This window comes from Gopherus flavomarginatus, chromosome 7 (assembly GCF_025201925.1).
Source record: "Gopherus flavomarginatus isolate rGopFla2 chromosome 7, rGopFla2.mat.asm, whole genome shotgun sequence".
In the NCBI taxonomy this organism is placed as follows: domain Eukaryota; kingdom Metazoa; phylum Chordata; order Testudines; family Testudinidae; genus Gopherus; species Gopherus flavomarginatus.
Genome location: NC_066623.1, coordinates 3,826,513 through 3,845,833, shown reverse-complemented (window position 1 = coordinate 3,845,833; position 19,321 = coordinate 3,826,513). Strand labels below are relative to the sequence as shown.

Below are 19,321 nucleotides of genomic sequence, written 5' to 3'. Positions count from 1 at the left end.
TCAGTGTAGAGGTACCCCAAGGTGCTTAAACACTAAGGTGTGTTACCCACACCACCGCCTAGAGGCTGAATAGTATAATACAGTTTAGCATTCTGCTGCAGGGATCTTCTGTCACCTGCATATCCAGGTTCAGTGGGCTGGCCATGCGCTGAAAGTAAAGCACATACTTGAATGCTTTGCTGGCTATCGCAGGGCCAGAAAGCTCCGCACCTCCCAGGATCGAGCCCCTGTGTATCTTCCCCTGGGGTTCAGTTACAGGGAATAAACAATACCTCAGATTTCTAGAGAGTGTTTTCTCCTTTTCTCCCCTCGGACCCTTTTGGCCATCCAGCCAGGCAGAGTCAAATCCCCGGTTTTGGTTCCCTGGTGACCTGTGCCCTCACTTAATTATAGCCTGTGATCCCTTGGATCTCACAGGAGTCACTTTACTCGTTATAAAATCGCATCCTTTCCCTCCTCCTTCGTCCCCCGACCCCCATCACACATACAGGTTTTTCTCCGATGAGGTTCTCTCTATCTCCTATGAAATATCCACTGGATATTGTACAGACTTCTGCCCATTGGTCATGCTGACCAATATTGTCTTATATTCCCCCTTCTGGTCTGTGTGTAACCATCTGTTGTCTCTTGTCTTGTACTTAGATCGGAAGCTTTTTGGGGCAGGGACTGCCATCTCAATGGTCTCCAGTTGCAGTGAGGAAGGTTTAGGTTGGACTGTAGGAAAAACTTTTTCACTAGCAGGGTGGTGAAGCACTGGAATGGGTTCCCTAGGGAGGTGATGGAATCTCCTTCCTTTAGAGGTTTTTAAGGTCAGGCTTGACAGAGCCCTGGCTGGGATGATTTAGTTGGAGATTGGTCCTGTTTTGAGCAGGGGTTGGACTAGATACCTCCTGAGGTCCCTTCCAACCCTGATATTCGATGATTCTATGATCTCTTTTGTTCTGTTTGTACAGCATCTAGCGCAGCAGAGTCCCAGACCATGAGTAGCACTCCTAAGTGCTATGGTAATACAAATAATAAAACATACTAATGAAGGCCTGCTATTGTAATAATTGCCATTGATTAAACAAGGATGGGGACACTGTATTTTTTTCTGATTACATCCCTCCTCAGCACTGCTGGGAGAAGTCCTTTCACGGAGCCAATCTAACCTCCCTTCTTTTGGTTGCTATCCCTGACCAAAAGAGTTGACTTATCAGAGAGCTCATTATCTACATTACCTCTGAATTTAAAGAGACCGTCAATCCTAGACTTTTATCTTACATGAATTCATATATCAAGTATGAATAATTGTCACACATCTGTAACTAAGGTCCAAGCCTGCAACTGCTTATGAACACATTAAAACCGGGATAAAAATGTATGAAAAATTAACTTTTCTCCTCATTTTCATATTTTGAAATAGTTAACGGGTTAATACTTATGAATAGTCAGAGGATGGGAAAAAACTAGAGATTTCGGAATTAGACAATTCAGCATTTAAAAATGCTGTGCTGATTTCTTCCTCCACCTCAGGTGCATACACACTGTAGCTCAGCTGGCAGGTGCTTTCTGTCTGATTTGTTGTGGTTTTTATATGAAAACTTTTGGAATGTGTCAATGAGACATTGGAAACCTCACTCCTTGAAACTGTCAGAGCACAAGAGCTGTGTGTAGGGGGCACGGTAGTGGTGGTGATATGCAAATAGGTATTATCCATTAAGCTGAATTAATTGTGTACTTATATCAATGGCAAGTATTGAAGAATGTGGTTTCAGCTACCACTGGATAACACTGTGAGCCTGACTACAGGTCAAGCTTAAATGCAACAAACTTTAAGTAAAAGTTTCCTATTTCCTTTCCCCTTTTACGAGTATTCTAAACCTGTTGTGTTCTGCTTCCAGTCAATTTTGTGCCTGATTTTGGCCTTACACTGAGGAACATCTTAATACACAAATGGTTCCATTGAAGACAAAGGTGCCACTTGTGGAGCAAGGTGCTACCCAGTATGAATAAGGGAGGCATAATCTTGCCTCCTGTCAGTAACACACAGTATTGTGGACCTTACATGGATAACTTCAGTGCAGCAGCCAGAGCTTCTGTGAATTGCCAGGTAGCAAAGCTGTGCCATAAAAAATGGAAATCCTGACGCATTTTGATCTCTGATTTCTAGGATATTGGAGCTTTGATATTATTTATTTATTTCTGACATTTCAAAGATCTCCAGTGTTCTTTGAGTCCTCCAAGCCCTGTCAGCACTGAGAAATAATGGTAGGTATGTAGATAATTATGTCAATATAATCTCAAGTTTATGCTTCACAGTTCATAGAGCTTAGGTAGCATTGGAGGCAACACAAAGGACGGCTCAATAATTATAAACCTAAGTGCCTATAAGCCGCAGTACTGAGGCTTGAAAACATTTGAACATAATGTGTACAAATGAGAAGGGATGAAAACAACTCTGGCAAAATGGCTGGGCTCCAAGGATCTTTTTATGTGTTTCTTGATGTCAAAATAGTTAGACGGAAACGCAATTCACATTCAGATGCCCGTAAGTACCAGTGAGGTTTGTGTGATGCCTCACAGCTTTCATGTCAATATTTATACATTTGGCCTACTAATTATACCATTGGAAAAAAAAAGAGACAATATTAATGCCGTCAACCCTCCATGTCTATACTTGCCATCATGCCATTAACGCAGAAAATATGCTATAATTAGGAATTATGGTGTGAAAGGCTGACCGTATCCTGGACTAACCTTTCAAAATTAAGATAAGCTTTACAGAATTATTGTGTTTGGTTTAACACCTTTGGTGTCCAGTGTATTAAAAATGCAATTGCTTCTGTGTTATTGTAGGATGATCTATACATTTTCTAGGGATTTGATTAATGTAAATGTTAGGAATTTGCAAGAAATGGGACAATATGTGGGAAGTGGGTTTCTTGGGAGGTGCTTGGAAGGCCTTTGGAAACTATGTTTTGTGGAGAGACTCATTGTCTGCTAATTATGTACTCCTGGAAACTTCAGATCAGAGATCTTGGAACTATATAAAGGGTGGACTAAACTTTTCATGTGTGTGCTAGTTCTCAGCTGAGACGGTTATGAGCTTATGACCACAAAAGAAACCTCTTAGGGTGTATGAGGGACTTGCCTGCCAGAGCCCATGCTGAAGACAGTTTGGGGGGAATTTCCAGTAAGCTTAGTAGCATGCGTGTAGGTTCTTTTATTGTTTTTATATGTTTTCTCTGTAGTGCGTATACCCTAAGAATAAATATAATGGCATAGGAAGTGCTATGTGGTAACTTATAACCACTGACTATTACTCTGCTGTTAGTCTCTGAAGAGAAGGAAAGAGAAGCCTGCTTAGGCAGCCTGTCTTTAGCTGGGAAAATCACAGTATACTCAAGGAACTGTGCAGCATGGAGATATCCTGATCAGGAGGGAGCACAACACATGTCTCTAGAACATAAAAATGGCCAGACTGGGACAGACCAAAGGTCCATCTAGCCCAGTATCCTGTCTTCCAGCAGTGACCAATGCCAGGTGCCCCAGAGGGAGTGAACAGAACAGGGAATCATCAAGTGATCCATCCTGTGTCGCTCATTCCCAGCTTCTGGCAAACAGAGGCTAGGGACACCATCCCTGCCCATCCTGGCTAATAGCCATCGATGGACCTATCTTTCATCAACTTATCTAATTCTTTTTTGAACCCTGTTATAGTCTTGGCCTTCACAACATCCTCTGGCAAGGAGTTCCACAGGCTGACTGTGCCTTGTGTGAAGAAATACTTCCTTTTGTTTGTTTCAGCCTGCTGCCTGTTAATGTCATTTGGTGACCCCTAGTTCTTGTTTTATGAGGAGTAAATAATGCTTCCTTATTTACTATTATATCAATATCCTCATTTAATATAAGGCACTCTAGTTCATCCATGTTATTATTCAGACTGCATTCTCTTTTTACTCCTGCAGCTCGTTGCTTTGTTGATGTTTTGTTTTTAATCGGGGGGGGGGTGTTTATGGCTTTAAAGAATGTTAGTGTATCTTCTCCACACACACACACTCCCTCTCAAAACTCCCGTTAATTGTTCCTGTTCACTGGCTCCTCTCGTTGCTTTGGGGCTGGGGGAGTGTGGGGATGGGGCGCAGGCTCTGGGAGGGAGTTTGGGGGCTGGGAGAGTATGGGAATGGGGTGCAGGCTTTGGGAGGCAGTTTCAGGGCTGAGGGAGTATGGGGATGGGATGCAGGCTCTGGGAGGGAGTTTGGGGGCAGGAGGGGGTGTGTGGGAAGGGGAGGGGGTGAAGGCTCTGGGAGGGAGTTTGGGGGATGGGGGAGTGTGGGGATGGGATGCAGGCTCAGGGAGGGAGTTTGGGGGCAGGAGAGGGTGTGTGGGAAGGGGAGGGGGTGAAGGCTCTGGGAGGGAGTTTGGGGGATGGGGGAGTGTGGGGAGGGGATGCAGGCTCGGGGAGGGTGTTCGGAGGCAGGAAGGGGGTCTGTGTGGGGGTGCTGTCTCTGTGAGGGAGTTTGGGGGCTAGGGGAGTGTGGCAATGGGGCATAGGCTCTGGAGGGGAGTTTGGGGGCTGAGGAGTGTGGGGACAGGGTGCAGGCTCTGGGAGGGCGTTTGGGGGCAGGAAGGGGTCTGTGCAGGCTCTGGGAGGGCGTTGGAGGTGCAGTACTTACCTGGGGCTCCAAAGTGAGGTGGGCCTCCACACGCTTCTGCCCCTAGGCACTGCCCCCGGAGTGTCCCATTGGCGCAGAGGCACAGCCCCACCCCGCCCTGCCCCTGGGCTGCAGAGGGGGGCCGGCAGCCACTGGAACGAGCAAGGAGACATCACTCAGCTTTGCTGTGCTGCCGAGGCCCCTGAGGGGGATGGCAAGTGCCTAGGGGTGGCAGGCGGGCCCAAGGGAGAGACCCAGCCCCAAAACTGCTGGAGCCCCGCAGGCCACATTGGGGAGGCTTGCGGGCCGGGAGTTCAAGACCTCTGTGCTAGAGCCTTGCTATTCACTGAGGCCCGGATCCAGCAAAGCACTTAAGCGCATGCTTAAATTTAAGCACATAAGTCCCATTGAAAGTTAGTCACCATGTTTAAGTATGTTGTTTACTGGGGGTCCAGGTGAGATAGGATAGAAGGCAATGGAGTGGTTTAGTCTGGCAATCGCTTTTTCAGGTGCCTGATATTCCAGTATAACAAAATATCTACATTATCTGAATCTGCAGTTCATTTTATTCTGTTTTAGTTTGTTTATGCTGACAGATACCTGGGGTTTTACAGCGGTGGTGATGTTTTGTTATTGGCTGGAGGCCCTGAAAGAGGATATCATTGTGTCCATTGCAGAAAGTTATAGGAGACTCTCCTTTGGCTGGAATGATAGTGCTTTCTATTTTGGATTGAAGAGACTGTGATTCATACTCTGTCAGGAGTTGAATCCTTACAAGCTGTGCAAATAAGAATGAAATGCTATTGCTATCGGTAACACTTAGGATAGCTGTATCCCTTTTGCTCAGCTTAGTGTTGTGCAAGGTCATGCAGACTGAATGATTTTTTTCAGTTTGAGCCAGAACCTGCTGGTCTTACTCATGCTAAGAGGCAAGTGGTGCTGTTGAAATCAGTGGGATTAAGGTACTGTGGGTTGCAGAATCTGTTCTATGTATGTAGACTGCACAGTGCATTTGAAAATACAATATCTGGTTTAAACTGCTTTGTTTGGAGAAGTTACTTAATGGGAATGTTGGAGCCAAATGATGCCATCTTGCAGAAAGTGACAGCATGGGCCCAGTCCCACTTTCACTCAAGACACCGGGAGCAGGCCCGGTTATTGTAACGTCAGCGGTCTTTTAAAGCACTGCGGACAGATGTGATCCTGCAGGTAACTCCCAGGGAGGTTTTTCAAGATCCTACTTACGGGGTGTGAATGGCAGGTCTCCTTCCTGAATGATGAACAAGTCCTTACTGTGGACCTGATCCAAAGCCCACTGAAGTCAGTGGACTTTCCAGTGTCTGCAGTGGGCGTTGGATCAGACCATATACAAACCTCTCGCTTACAAGGTTTGTATACTTTTGACTCCTGACTGTGTTTAAGTCTCATATAAACACTCCAGCCGGACTACACGCCTCAGTAACTCACAGAAAAGAATAAACTGATGAAACTGGTGTACATGGTTTTGAAAGAGAACGTGAAGGGAAAAAATATTACTCTCTCTCTTTAACTGTCTCTTTTCTGTATTGTTACCTTGACAACTCTGCTGTTGTTTTTCATCTTTGGTGGGACTTAACTGTGGTGAAAGAGGGGGACATCCATGTATGTTTCCACATCTACTCCAGCCTCCTTCACAGGCACGTGTCAATTACAGGGCATCTGAAGCAACAGAAAGCTATGTTCATTATGGTGACCTATGGTGTCATCTGGAAATTATTACAGATACTAAAAACTGGGACCCATTCTGATTAAAGGTACAACATTATGTTTGTTGTTTAAGCCAAGACCACAGTAATGTTAATTTCCTGGAAGAAGAGATTCAAAGTGCTTTAAATATTTTTCAGGGGTTAGCACAGCTCGAGAGCGGGGAGAAATTAAAGTGCTTGAAAAATAATTGTATAATTTTTGGTATAAGCAGCTATCGGAGTGTATGTCAAGATTAGGGTACAGCTCTGATGTGCTGAGCTGAGTCTAGAGGGGATAAAAATGTCCTTTCTTTTCTTGCAATTGAAATTTCACTAGAGGCAGAGGCAAAGGTAAGGGGAATGTGGTGGTGAATTAAAATTTGAATCCCTATCTTACTTTGCTTTTATTAGGGCTGGAAAAGCTGCCTGCTAACCCAGGTCAGCCCTAGAGCGTTGATACTGGCAAAATGTTAAGAAACAGTAGAGATATTAGCTGCAAAACCTACCACTCTCAAGAAAAGTTGGTGAAGAAATTGAATCTCAGTGCAGGGGTGTGTCAGGGGGAAGGGTTCTTGAATGCAAAACACATGTGTTTTCAATTGATGTCTGGAGCCAGACCAGTAGCTGTAACTTGGCCTGACAAAGCCTTATTGAAGTACAGACAGAGTGTAGTTTCAAAGCAGTTAGAAAAAGAACGGGAATGCTGTGCAGGAAATTCTTCAGGCATGGGCAGGGGCTTGGCTACAATTCTGCTGGTGGAAAATCTGACAGGGGCAGCTTCTGAACACAGGCACGGGCTAGGCCTCGTGCTGTTCTGAAAGCAACACGGCATCTTCTTGTGTACCCCCAGCACACGCCATGATTGTATATTTTGCATCTGGGAACTGAAAGAGAGGTAAGAGGGCTTTTGTTCTTTCTCTGTACAATTGGTTTGATTTGCTGTTCTTTTGTTCTGGTGCAGGAGAGGCTGTTTCCTTTCAGCAAATTGTTTAGAGAGGAAGAATTTGGGAATATGCGGTTGTGGCATGTTTGCTAAAGAATACCACTAGTTTTAGGTTGGGTGGCAGTTTCTTTCTCACTTTTCTTTCACGCTAATCCTGCAGCCAGTTCAACTCTTGCCTCTGAGTGTGCAGATATTTGCAGACACATTGACCAAATGATTCCCAACTTTTTGTTTTTCTAACACAAGTCTAAGTGCAACCAAAGAGCATTTTAAGGGCATCAGTATGTGTCTGTGTAACAAAAAGACAAGACAAAAAGTACTGTAGTCAAGATGCAGTCAGTGGATATTATACACAGCACATTGTCTGCAGTGGTAATAAATGCATATGTAAAGTAGCATTTTTGATGGGCTTGGGGAGTGTAATAAAGCACATTTGACAACACAAAACCCAGTCTAGGAGATTAGAACTAAAGACTTTAATTTAACTTGTGTTTCTTTTCTAGTTGCACATTTTCTTAGGATTAAGCTTCTTTCCAAGAATAACTAAGACACATTAGTGACAAATAATTTCCCTGGTTAGCAGACTGCCAGATTTGCGCTTTACTCTCTCATCCTCTCCGTCGCAGCATTAAAGCTGGAGGCTTTCCTCTGCCGTGAGAGCATCTCCTCCTATGCAGTGTTAGTGTCTGGAAGTTAGGGGATGGCGTGTTTGCCAGGGCCAATGAAAATGTCAGACGGGCAGGCTCTTTTCTAGCTTCAGCCTGCCTCGCCTCAGACACTCGCCAAGCTGACGTTTGATGTGCCAAGGTTGCTTTTGAGCCAGGCTATGTGGGTAGGGTTAAAAACAGAAGGTAAGATGGTGCTGCATTACTTAAAGGGATGGTGCAAACGTGGGGCTGAGTCAACTGCTGTTCAGGAAAAGAGACCCAGAGCCTGCTTTTCCTGTTGGCCAGCAGGACCCAACATACAGTAGCCGAGTGGCCATTCCCTTTGGTGACCCAAAATGTTCTCAGTGACAAAATGAGCTGATCGAGCCCAGTGTGGGATTGGCCGGAGCCTCGCTCTGTGTCATCAGTGAAGGACTGCTTTATAGGCTAAGCCAGAGCTAGGCTGAATAGTCAGGAACCTGTGGATAGATGCAATGGTGTAAAGTAGATTTGTTCCTTGAATGAATTTTGGGCAACTTTGGTGCGGAGCCCTGGGGGGGTGCATCGCACCATGAGAGAGCCAGTCTCACAGGGAGGTAACCAACACACCCATGTACCTTCCTAGCTTCAGAATGGGGCAGGGAGGGACAGATTTATGGGGGAGATGTGGCAGCTTCCTCACTGGCTATATTGGCTGCTGCTGCTTTCTTTGCTGGAGGCTGTCTGCAGACTCAGGCAGACGTCAGTGCGTAAATTATGTCCAGGTCACATTTTCAAGATATCCTTTGCCACCAGGAGGGCTTGAAACATATTTTGTAAAGTAAAACTCCTGCGGCATCTGAGGATAAAATATTGCATTTGCTGTAGGTGACATCCCAGGATAGAAGGAAATGCAGCAAACTGCTCCATTAGCAACAGCTGTGTCCAACATGGATTCTGGCGTAGCAGCTGGAGAGCAAAGATTCATGTGGCCTTGTTCAGATTTTCATTTGGTCCATTAGCAGCTAGACATTGGTTTAAAATAAAGGCTTGTGCAGTTCACTGAGCAAAGAGAGCACATCTTTAAAGGGTGGGGTCACCTATAGTTACTATGGAAATTACATTAACACTCAGGATTTTAGAATAAGATGGCTGGAAGGGAGGAGGAACTGGATTCCAGAGACGGTCAAGAGATAAATCTGTGTTAAGTGAGACCATTTACATCAAGAGTTTTCAAAATAGAGCTTGGAGGGCTTTGAAAATTTTTGAGGTATCAAAAAATATTCCTGTTCCGAATTGGGTCAAAGAGTCGACCTCTTGGAATTTTTGAAAAATTCCCTCCTCCACCACTCCCCACAAAAAAACTCATGGTTTGCGTCATTCAAAAAGTTTCTTTTGATAATTTTGAAACCTGTTGTTTTGATTTTGACCATTTTAATTTTTTTAAACTTTTTAAAAATTCTCGTAAGCTTAGTTTTTGAACCAAAAAGTAATTTTGAACAGACTGTATTCTTCATTCTGAAAATTTCAAAATGTTCTGTTTTGACAATTTCAAACGTTTTAAAATGTTTTTTTTCTGAGTTGACAAATTCATTGAAACTGACCTCCTCCCATGAAAAGTTTTGGTTTTGACAAATTGGAATATTTTGACCCCCCCAAAAAAAAAAAGTTGTGACAAAAAATTCCTGACCAGTTTCATTTCACAGGATTGTGGAGGAAGAGAGGTTAATGTACAAAGTAGATCAGAGATTAAGTTTTCTGACTGTGGAGACAGAAAACGGATTAGTAATACCCTTACACTTGCCAGAATCAGGGTGGGTATTTGAAAGAGCATAATGTCCTTTGTTCACAGTGAAACTCACCGATAAGGGTTACTGAAAAAGAAAAAAAAGGTTCCCATAAGAATCAGTTGTTTCACCAAACCACTCCGTGAACCTCACAGTTATGTGTAAAAGCAGATGTCTGATAAGCAGAGAATGGACTAGACAGTGTTGTAGAAAACAGACATAGGAGTAAAATATCTTGGTATATATTTCACGCTCATATCTGCTTCTTGTTGTTCAGGCTTTGTTAGGCAAGCTGGAGGCTGGAACTTATTGCTGCTTTCTAGATTCTTTGTGGAGGAGGCTTGTGCTGTGGTTAGTCCCAGGTATAAATAATGTATGTTAATTGGAATGGGTTTTGTAAATGGTTTTGGCTAATGATGCTAATGGGTTAATGAGCTGAGGGGAGGGGGGCAGGTGAGAGGGAGAGTGTTTCATGGCTAGAGAGATACCACTGATTGAGAAAACATGGTTTCTTGGTAGCTCAAAACTGAACCAAATTCTGTTCTCAGCTGTGCATAGGAAATTTGCATTGCTTTGAACACTGGTGATGAGCACTATCTGAAAGCCTGGACCACATGTATTTAGGACAGAAATTGGTTTTAAAGCCTCCTCCCTCTGAATAGAACCTTTGGGGACAAGTGAAAACAGCTACATTATGGCCTGGTGTCTTAATGTAAAGTCCCAAAGAGGTCTTCATTGCACTCATAATAATGTTGGAGGTCCGAGTGCTCTGAGGGACCATTGGCATAGTATACCTTTTGCCAGTGCATAGTTCTGTTGTGGCGAATGTGCCAAATTCATCCGTTTAACTTATTTGAGCAGCTTTGCTGGAATTACACCTGAGAGGCATTTGATCCAGAGTGTTTGGAACTGTATTTTTTTGTCTGTGAAAATCCATTAAAGGTTTGTGGGGAAAAGAGAACAGCTTTGAAACTGCTCTGTTGTGACTCATCCTTCTTCTCTCTTTTGGTCTCATTCTTTCTCTAGCACTCTCTCCGACCCCTTTATTTGTCCTCTTATTTCTTCTCATTCTGTCCCCTACTTTTCTCTCCCCATTCTCTCTCCCTTCTCTTTGTCCCCTATGCCCGTCTCTCTCTTCCCATGTATAGTTGGTGTGCACCAACGTATGACGTCCGGACTCCTGTACTCACTGCTTTTCTTGGGGCACCTGTTTCATTCACAGAGAGTGAAGCTGAATGTAGGTTAGGCTGAACAAGTGGAACTTTATTAAATACTGTGCATGGCTCCTTCCATGTGGCTGAGTTGCTTCCAGAGTCACTCCCCACATTCTCTATTCTGCTGGTGTCCCGCAATAACAGTCACTCCAGCAAACACGGGCCCTCTGACTCCATTTCCACCGATCATGGTGCAGCACTTGCAGCTGTAGGAAATTAACTAAACCTGTACTTGTGTACAGTTTGCACGATTGCAGGTATCACTTGGGGAGAACAAGAAGGAAGTAGTTGTGTTTAGAAATGTAACCACACGCTCTCACACAGATAAGGAATGTGGTTTGATGCCATAATTTGCTCCCTTTCCAAGTTGCTTAAGACTTTCTTAGGTCAGACCATAAACTTCCTCCAACCATAAGACACACATGCCTGGATGGGTCACTGTGTTTGAATGCAGCAGTGGCATAAAGGGGAAGGAGTGGAGGCCCAGTTTTTATACCTGTGGAACTCACAAGATTTTTAAAAAAAGGATTAGATGTTTCTGTGGATGCTGCGGGTGTTTGTCCCTGCCTGCTGTATGGTTTGGAAATGGTGGATCATGCAGAGATAGAAGAAAAGAAGATACAGGTAGTAGCAAATAATATACGGAGGTGATTGGGAGGCAAGTGGAGGGTAAACAGAGTAGGCATGGGAAAAATTAGCAGGAAGATGAACTTGGGATTCCCAGTGGGAGGCTGGAGAGCACGCGTTTAAGGTGGGTTGGACGTTTGAGAAGAATGGCCAGCAAAGAAAGCATGGGAGGAAAAAGATCAGAAGAAAGGACGTAGAAGACTGCGGATATGATGGAAAGACTCTGCCAAGAGAAGTTTGAAGAGAAAAGGACTGGAACGCTTAAGACCTATAAACCAGGGCCATGGGCAGGAAAAGGAATAGAAAAGTGAAAAAAAGTGATTAGACATTTGTATAGACAATGAGAGTATCCATAGTTACATAAGATAGGTTGAACTATAAAAGAGGTATAAATCCTCATGCTTCAGGATATATACCCTCCATTAGTTGTCTGGGGTCAGAAAGGAACTTCCCCTATGGGCATTTATGCAATAATTATCTATTACCGGGATTTTTCCACCATCCTCTGATAATGGTCTTGTGGATGGTAGTTCCCATGTCCCTGTGCCCAAGCCTGTTGTGTGAATCAGTAGAACGGCTGGGGATTAGAATTTAAAAGTTTCTTGATCAGTCCACTAGCTCATGCAAACTCAGGCAAATAAATAAATATTCTGCAAAAGTATTGAGCCATTTTTGTAGCTCCAGCCTCTGAGTCATATGTCTTTGTTTTGTGCGAACGAACTACCTGTAAGCTCAAATGGCTGTTTTGCCCACTTTGATTGTTGCAGGGAAACTGCAGGGACAAACGCTGCCTCTCTCAAATCCCATGAAGTTCCAGATCAGGAGCCCCTCCTGTAGATGAGTGTGGAAGTGCACTTCTGGGGCACTGCTTAGGGGTCTAAGACAGTCAGCACCTTTTAGCACGGATTCTTGTAACGAGTTCCCCCCTGGTGCCACTTCCAACTGGGATACCACTGAGCCTGCCTGCCCCACCAGCCGGAGTTCCCCTTACTCTGTGCTGCTGTGACAGTGTTTCGAGCCCCCTTCCAGCACCACACAGACAGAGACTCACCCAGCTGCACTGTATTCACACAGATGCTGAGATGAGCTCTGCATAGGAGAGCTCAATTAGGAATAGCCCAGCACTGAAGTGCACACCTCCTCTGGAGAGTAAACCCAAAATTGTATTTCTTGCGCTGTGGAGAGAGAGATGTACAGCTTACACACACACACACACAACACACAGTAGAATGAAGTCAGTATATTAGATTAAAGCTTCGGCTGGGGTCTGACTTCATTGGGTAAGAAGAGAACTGCGTCTGCCTCAGTTCTTCACTTCAGCAAGCAGCTCTTTGCAGCTCCAAACAGATGAGTGGGTCAGAATCGGAGCAGGTCATTTCCAAGAACTCTGGGACATTGCAGTGACAAAAGATGCAGGCCTCCCAATGGAGGCAGAACTCCCCTGCCTCCAGTGTATTTCCCTTCAGTTTGAAATCATTTTGGTGCAAAACATTAATCATTTAGATAAAAGAAAAACTCCCAGGCACAGGAATGGCATTGATTCCTCCTCTTGGGACTCACTCTGTTCTGAGCCCTGATTTAGCCAACACAGCTTTGCCCACCTGTAAATCTGCAGGAGATCTGATGACACTGGTGTTTCCAACGGAAATGTGTGCTTATTAGATTATTTTTTAAAAAATCCTTCTCTGTAAAGATAAAACAACTCCTGTTCAATAAATTGATAATGCAGATACTGCAGCCTGAGCAAGACGAGCTCCAGCTGCATGAAACAGGAAATCAACAATCTGCTATTTCCACGCAAGCAGGGCTTGATAAAAGCGAGAAGGCGCATGTGAGACTGTAACTAATGAGACATGGTGTGATTTATTAAAAGTGGTTTCTATTAATTTTTTTATTTGTGATCCCTTTTGTCCGAGTCTGCTTTCGGCGATCCTCAGCCCATAACAACTGTTACAAAGGCTTCTGCAGATACTGAGGCCTTGCTGCAAAAAAGTTGCAGGGAGAAATCTGTGTGGCACTCGCCTAGTGGCCTCTAAAGGTATGTCTATCCCCTGCTCCTGTGTGCATCCTCCCACTAGCTCTCAGCGAGCCAGCTAGAGTGACCAGATGTCCCGATTTTATAGGGACAGTCCTGATATTTGGGGCTTTTTCTTATATAGGTTCCTATTACCCCTCACCCTGTCCCAATTTTTCACACTTACTGTCTGGTCACCCTAGAGCCAGCAGAAGTATAAATAGAGATGAGAGCTGACATGAGCTGCAGGGTCACACCCCTAGCTTGTAGAGTAAACTTAGCCTGAGAAGTAAATAAAGCTGTCTCCTTCTGGGCCTGATTTTCAGCCCATTAAGTCAGTGGAAAAGCTCCCATGGCTTCAATGGACTTTAGAGCAGGCCCTGTGTGTGGTATCTGGTATAAGGAGTTTCTAGGGTATACAGCTAATATTGGGGGTGAGGCTGCCGGGGGCAAAACTGGAAAGTTGTAAAGGGCAACCTCTGCAGTTCTGGATTTTGAGCAGGGTTGTAAGTGTGGCAGTGACTCCATGCAAGTGTCTTGAAACCCAGCGTGTGGAAAGGTGGGACACTTTAATGCTGACATATTCAGTGGCTATGTTACTTCTCTGTTTTTACCGCTTCTGTTAGAATATAAATTTTTCACACGCTAACGTACAGTCAGACAATAGGCATGTCTATCCTTTCTTGAAACAAAAACCTAAAAGCTCAACAAATAACCCCTCCTCTGAATTTTCCTTTACAAACCAGTATTATCTATTTTTAAAGGAAGAATCCTTGCAAAACAAAACACTCTTTCCAGATAATATTCTCTTCGTGGTGCTTAGTTTGCTGCTTCATGTTTAAGTTGGGAGAAATTGCCAAGATGTAAACTATAACTAGCATATTTTTCTCTCTCACATAGAGTAGAATATTGATAGCAGATGCTTTTTGCTTCTTTTGCAGTTGCCTTGCAAAGCTTTTCATTCTACTCATTTGTTTAATATCCCTCAGCACTGTAAGTTCATCAGTTTTTCTTTTCCTCTAGATAATGGACAATCTGAGCATTCTCTTTTGTTGTCAGTGCAGTACGTTCCTTCTCTGTGAATCCTATGTTATATTCTTGTTATAAACATGGGGTGGCCCCATATATGCTGCAGTACTGTACATGATACATCACTGTTCAGAAGAGAGCTTCACAAAATGTTTGATGTGAACCACAGGAATACTCACAATCAGCCTGTTTCTGTGGCTACATGCTGTTCCCACAGAAATCTTTTGGTGTCTGCACATTTACCAGAGTTGGACATGACATTTTCCCCACTCTCTGAATCACAGGGTGGAAAAAAAAAGAGGAAACTTTTTTGCGATGTACACAGAGTTTGGAGCTGGATTGAAGTCACGTGTTGAAGTCATGTGGTACTTGTGTTTGGTTCATTGACTGGCTGAGCCTGCAGCATGATTCAATAGATTAGAGAGACAGTTCAGTCTTTCCAAGGGAGAGGTTGCATTTAGTGTGTGCTTTCCAGGATACCCTGCTTAGGGTTGCCAACTTTCTATTTGCACAGAACCGAACACCCTTGCCCTGCTCCCCTGCCCTGTCCCTCCGCTGAGGCCCCGCTCACTCCATCCCTGCTCCCTCTGTCGCTTGCTTTCCCCACCCTCCTTCACTCGCTCATTTTCACTGGGCTGGCTCGGAGTGGGAGCGCAGGAGGGGGTGAGGCCTCCGGCTAGGGGTGTGGGCTCTGAGGTGGGGCCAGGGTTGAGGAGTTTGGGGTGCAGTAGGGGTCTCCAGGCTCGGGGGTGGAGCCGAGGGATTTGGAGTATGGGAGGGGGCTCTGGGCTGAGGCAGGGATGTGGTGTGGGAAGAGGTAAGGGTTCTGGGCTGGGAGTGCGAGTTCTGGGATGGGGCCAGAAATGAGGAGTTCAGGGTGCTGGAGGGGGCTCCGGGATGGGGCAGGAGGTTGGAGTGTGGGGAAAGGGGGTGAGGGCTCTGATGTGGGGCTGGGGATGAGGGGTTTGGGGTGCAGGAGGAGGCTCCTCACACTATATTTAAGTGTATTTTTGCAAGGGAAATCCCAGGCCCTTTGTCTCTGGGTTTATCTCTAGAGACATAGATTCCAGCTTCTGGATTGCTCTTAGATATCCGTGCTTGGGAATGGCTATTTTTACAGACTGACATTTCTGTGCCTCACATGATTCTAGGCTTAGTTTTGCAAGGAAATACAGTCCCTCGTGTCTGAAAGATAGTAAACTCAATCTTGCTGCTGAGCAGGGCTCAAAAGTAGGCAGAGGAGATTGTATTGTGTTGCCTGGTGGAGTCTCATGATAGTTGGTGTCTTACATAAAGCCCTACCTCCTGGAGTCATGTTATTACTTGAGAATCAGCTCTCTTTGGTGTTTTGTATTTTTTTTAAGCAAATGTCTAGCCCTCCAGGTTGTGGAGAAAAGTTTTTGAAAATGTGACCCAAGTGTACTCTTGGCTTAAAAACTAGAAGGCAAATAAACACCTCCCCCACCCCCCACCAACATTTATTATTTTCAAAATCTTGTGATTTTTAAACCAATCTCACATTTTGGGGGGCCTGACTTGTGAATTTTGAATGCTTGATTTGTCAGTGCAGACACTAAGCCACCTTACCAGAGCCAGGGGCTGAACCTGTCTCTGGTATGAGTTGGAGGGGCACAAAATGGATGATTATAGTTACTCAGAGCCCAGGTGTGAGGTGTAGTGAAGGAGGAGGGAAAGCCTGCTGACCCCTCAGTCTGTGAATGAAAAGCTCCCATTTAGCCATCCTGTTTCCCATCCCAGCACACACATTGTACCAAAAGTTGGCACAAAGGCCAGAGAGTGGTAGTGATTCCTAAACTAGACTCTTTCAGACTGCCTCCTAGACATGCCATCACCTGTGTCCTGTGCTGTGGTGGATAGCACAAAATGGCCAAAGAGCTCCAGCATTAGAGCAATGAGTTGTTCCGTTGCCAAAGATGCGACATGAACTTCAGCCCTGAAGCAAATGGAGTTACACGAAGGAGGAATTTGCCCCACAGGGACTCATGATGGGCTCTGCACCAGTATCTCTCGAGGACTATGCCTTAATAGCACAGTCTGGCCCAGGGAAGACAAAAGCTCTGACAAAACTCCTCCTAAAAGCCAGCAGATACCCTAATAGTGGTAATAAAGATGTTGCTACCAAATGACTTCTCATTTCCATTAAGTTTTTGTTCTCACCATCTTGTATGGAGGAGGACGTATGTCACTTCATCCTCTGTTGCAGCTTTTGTAATTCATGTAAAACAAAGACAGATGGAAGATGTAGTGAGCAAGGAGGCAGTGTGGCCTTGAGTCTGTAGCTCCAGAGAGCTCCCTGTAACCTCTTAATCTGTCTCTAGCAGGCTAATTGCAAAACATTCAGCAAACTACTTGGTATTAGGAATTTTCAGTTATCCAGGGATGGTTATAATTCTTAGTCCTGCCTCAGTGCAGGGCAATAGACCTGATGAGTCCCTTTCATTCCAACATTTTCATGATTCTATGATCTTCAGCTTGTCCCTTCAGGCCTGCAAAGGTAAGAAGCAGTTCCCTGGGGAAATCCTATGAAATCGTTGCAAAATGAGTCAGGAGCCTTTTATACAGCAGTAGTTTAGTTCAGCAGGTAGTGCTCACGCTGTGGTTAGGATGTTAAGGGCCAGATTGTGACCACCTTTATATTGGGTGCACAGGGGAGAAGGGGTGTACAAGGAGTGTGCACGCACACACACTCAAGCTTTCTCTTACACCCGAAGAGCTGTGCCAGCGCCTCGTACAGCCCCTGTGATTTGGAAGTGCAGAAGTGGCTCCTTCTTCTCTTGGGAGCAAGATGCCAGAAAGAAGGTGCAAAGAGGCACAGGAAGCCAGCGTGTTGGAGTGGACAATGACTAATGCAACATGCCCACCTCCTCTGTGCCCAGGAAAGCACCAAAAGAGATCATGCCTCAGGCAAACGTAAACTCCTTGGTGCTCCGGCTGAAGGGGTGCAGCTCTGCGTGGTTCCCTGCTCAGGACTATGGCATATATGCTACCATCTATTCCTGTGACCAGAATTGTGCACCCCTTACAAATCGGAGCCTTTACTCATGCTAGAAGTCCCACTGAAATCCAGGGGAGAGTTTGCATGAGTAAGACACTAAGGGTTGCACAACCAGGCTGTTGTTGGTGGAATTAAAAAAATCTGTGCATTTTGCAGGAACACCACAGAGCTGGTGTTTGGAGACACCTGGTTCCTTTCCTCTCTCTTCTCTTTTACCTCCAAGACCCTTGCATGACTTTCCCAGTGCACTGCCACAGACACGCAGTGCCTCCCTGTTCAGCAAAGCAAGTGTAAGTGGCAGAGCCAGCAATAACAGAAACATCCGTTCGGTGTAAATCTTTCAGCAGTAATTTGATTTGGGATGCGCAGCTGGAGAACTTGACATTTTAAGTTTACCTGGGGCAGCGGGTAGGGATGAGGAGAGAGAAATAAAGAAGCCAAACTCCTCTCCCCTTCTCCTTTTTCTTGGCCACCAAGAATAATTCTGTTTGAGGTGATTTTTTTTTTTAATGAAAGCCTTTGAGAAGTAATATTGCATCTTCAAACCAAACTGCTGAACTCAACTTCTTTTGCCAAGCGCATGCAAAAATTTTACTCTCCGGATTTCAAGAGGGCCCGGAGTGCCTGCCTTGCAAAAAACAGAGCTGCTGAGAGTCACTGGAGAGTGGTCTCTGTGGGAAGCCCTTACACAGTGCGTGCGCCTCTATAAAAACTGTGTTATGATGTATATAAAATGAGCTGTGAGAGGAACACAGAAACAAGCCACAGGGAGAGTCACTGTCCAGCTGGTAATTTCCGAATTTAAAAATGCTCTAATCAGCATAGATCCATGTCTCAAGACAAATTGTTCTCACAAGACATTTCTCACCATTTGATTGATCCTACAGCGTAACGGTCATGCTTATTTTTCTGTGCTTGTTTCAGATGCCTCAGGAACAGTACGCACACAGGAGTGCCATGCAGAGCTCAGAAGGCCCGCAGGTATACAAAGTGGGGATTTACGGCTGGAGGAAGAGATGCCTCTATTTCTTTGTGCTACTCCTAATGATTTTAATCCTGGTGAACCTTGCCATGACCATCTGGATTCTCAAGGTTATGAATTTCACAATTGTAAGTAGGGGTTTTCAAAAGGGGGGGTGAATCCTGGGGAAGGCCAATTAAATTTCCTTCAGGCATCATTTAAGATACAGCTTCATGGTGTTTGGGTTCCCAGATATTATGGGCCAAGTGTGAAGGTCTTCAGTAATCTGCTTAATCTCCTGGAGAAGGATTCTCAAGGCTGTATGCAGTTTTAACAAACCTAGGCATTCAAAAATCATGTGTTAGGTCCCCCAAAATAATGAAATTGGCTGAAAAGTCATATTTGAAAACATGTTCAATTTGGGATGTTTTTTCACTTATTATTTGTCTCTGTTTTTGAGCCTTTTTGCTTTACATTTTTCAGCTTTTCTTCATGAGGGCTAGAAGCTTTTTAAAAAAATGAAAGATGCGATTCAAATGTAATGTCATGTCTTCAGAAACTGAGGCTTTATGAAAAACACCCACAAAATTGTGTAACTTCTGATAAAATCATAAGAGCTGGCCACATTGCGTATCTTATTTAGATGAAAATTAGTAGAGCGTAGTCTGTCCTCTGGATGCAGAAGTTTCCATCTGGTTCTCCTGTTAATACTTTAAGCAGGAGTTACCTGCTGACTGGGACCC

At 44.6% G+C, this 19,321-nt stretch overlaps 1 protein-coding gene across 8 annotated transcripts in view; it reads left to right on the top strand.

The window, feature by feature from the left end:
• SGCD (sarcoglycan delta) overlaps nt 1-19,321 on the top strand; it is a 665,508-nt gene that overhangs the window by 447,608 nt on the left and 198,579 nt on the right. For 7 of the 8 annotated variants that reach the window (XM_050961320.1, XM_050961323.1, XM_050961326.1 and 4 more), the window contains one exon: nt 18,542-18,727. In XM_050961320.1, the coding sequence (XP_050817277.1) occupies nt 18,542-18,727 (186 nt within the window). Of the gene's footprint in view, nt 1-7,041; nt 7,257-18,541; nt 18,728-19,321 lie in introns of those variants that run through there. The other variant, XM_050961325.1, reaches the window with a different exon arrangement.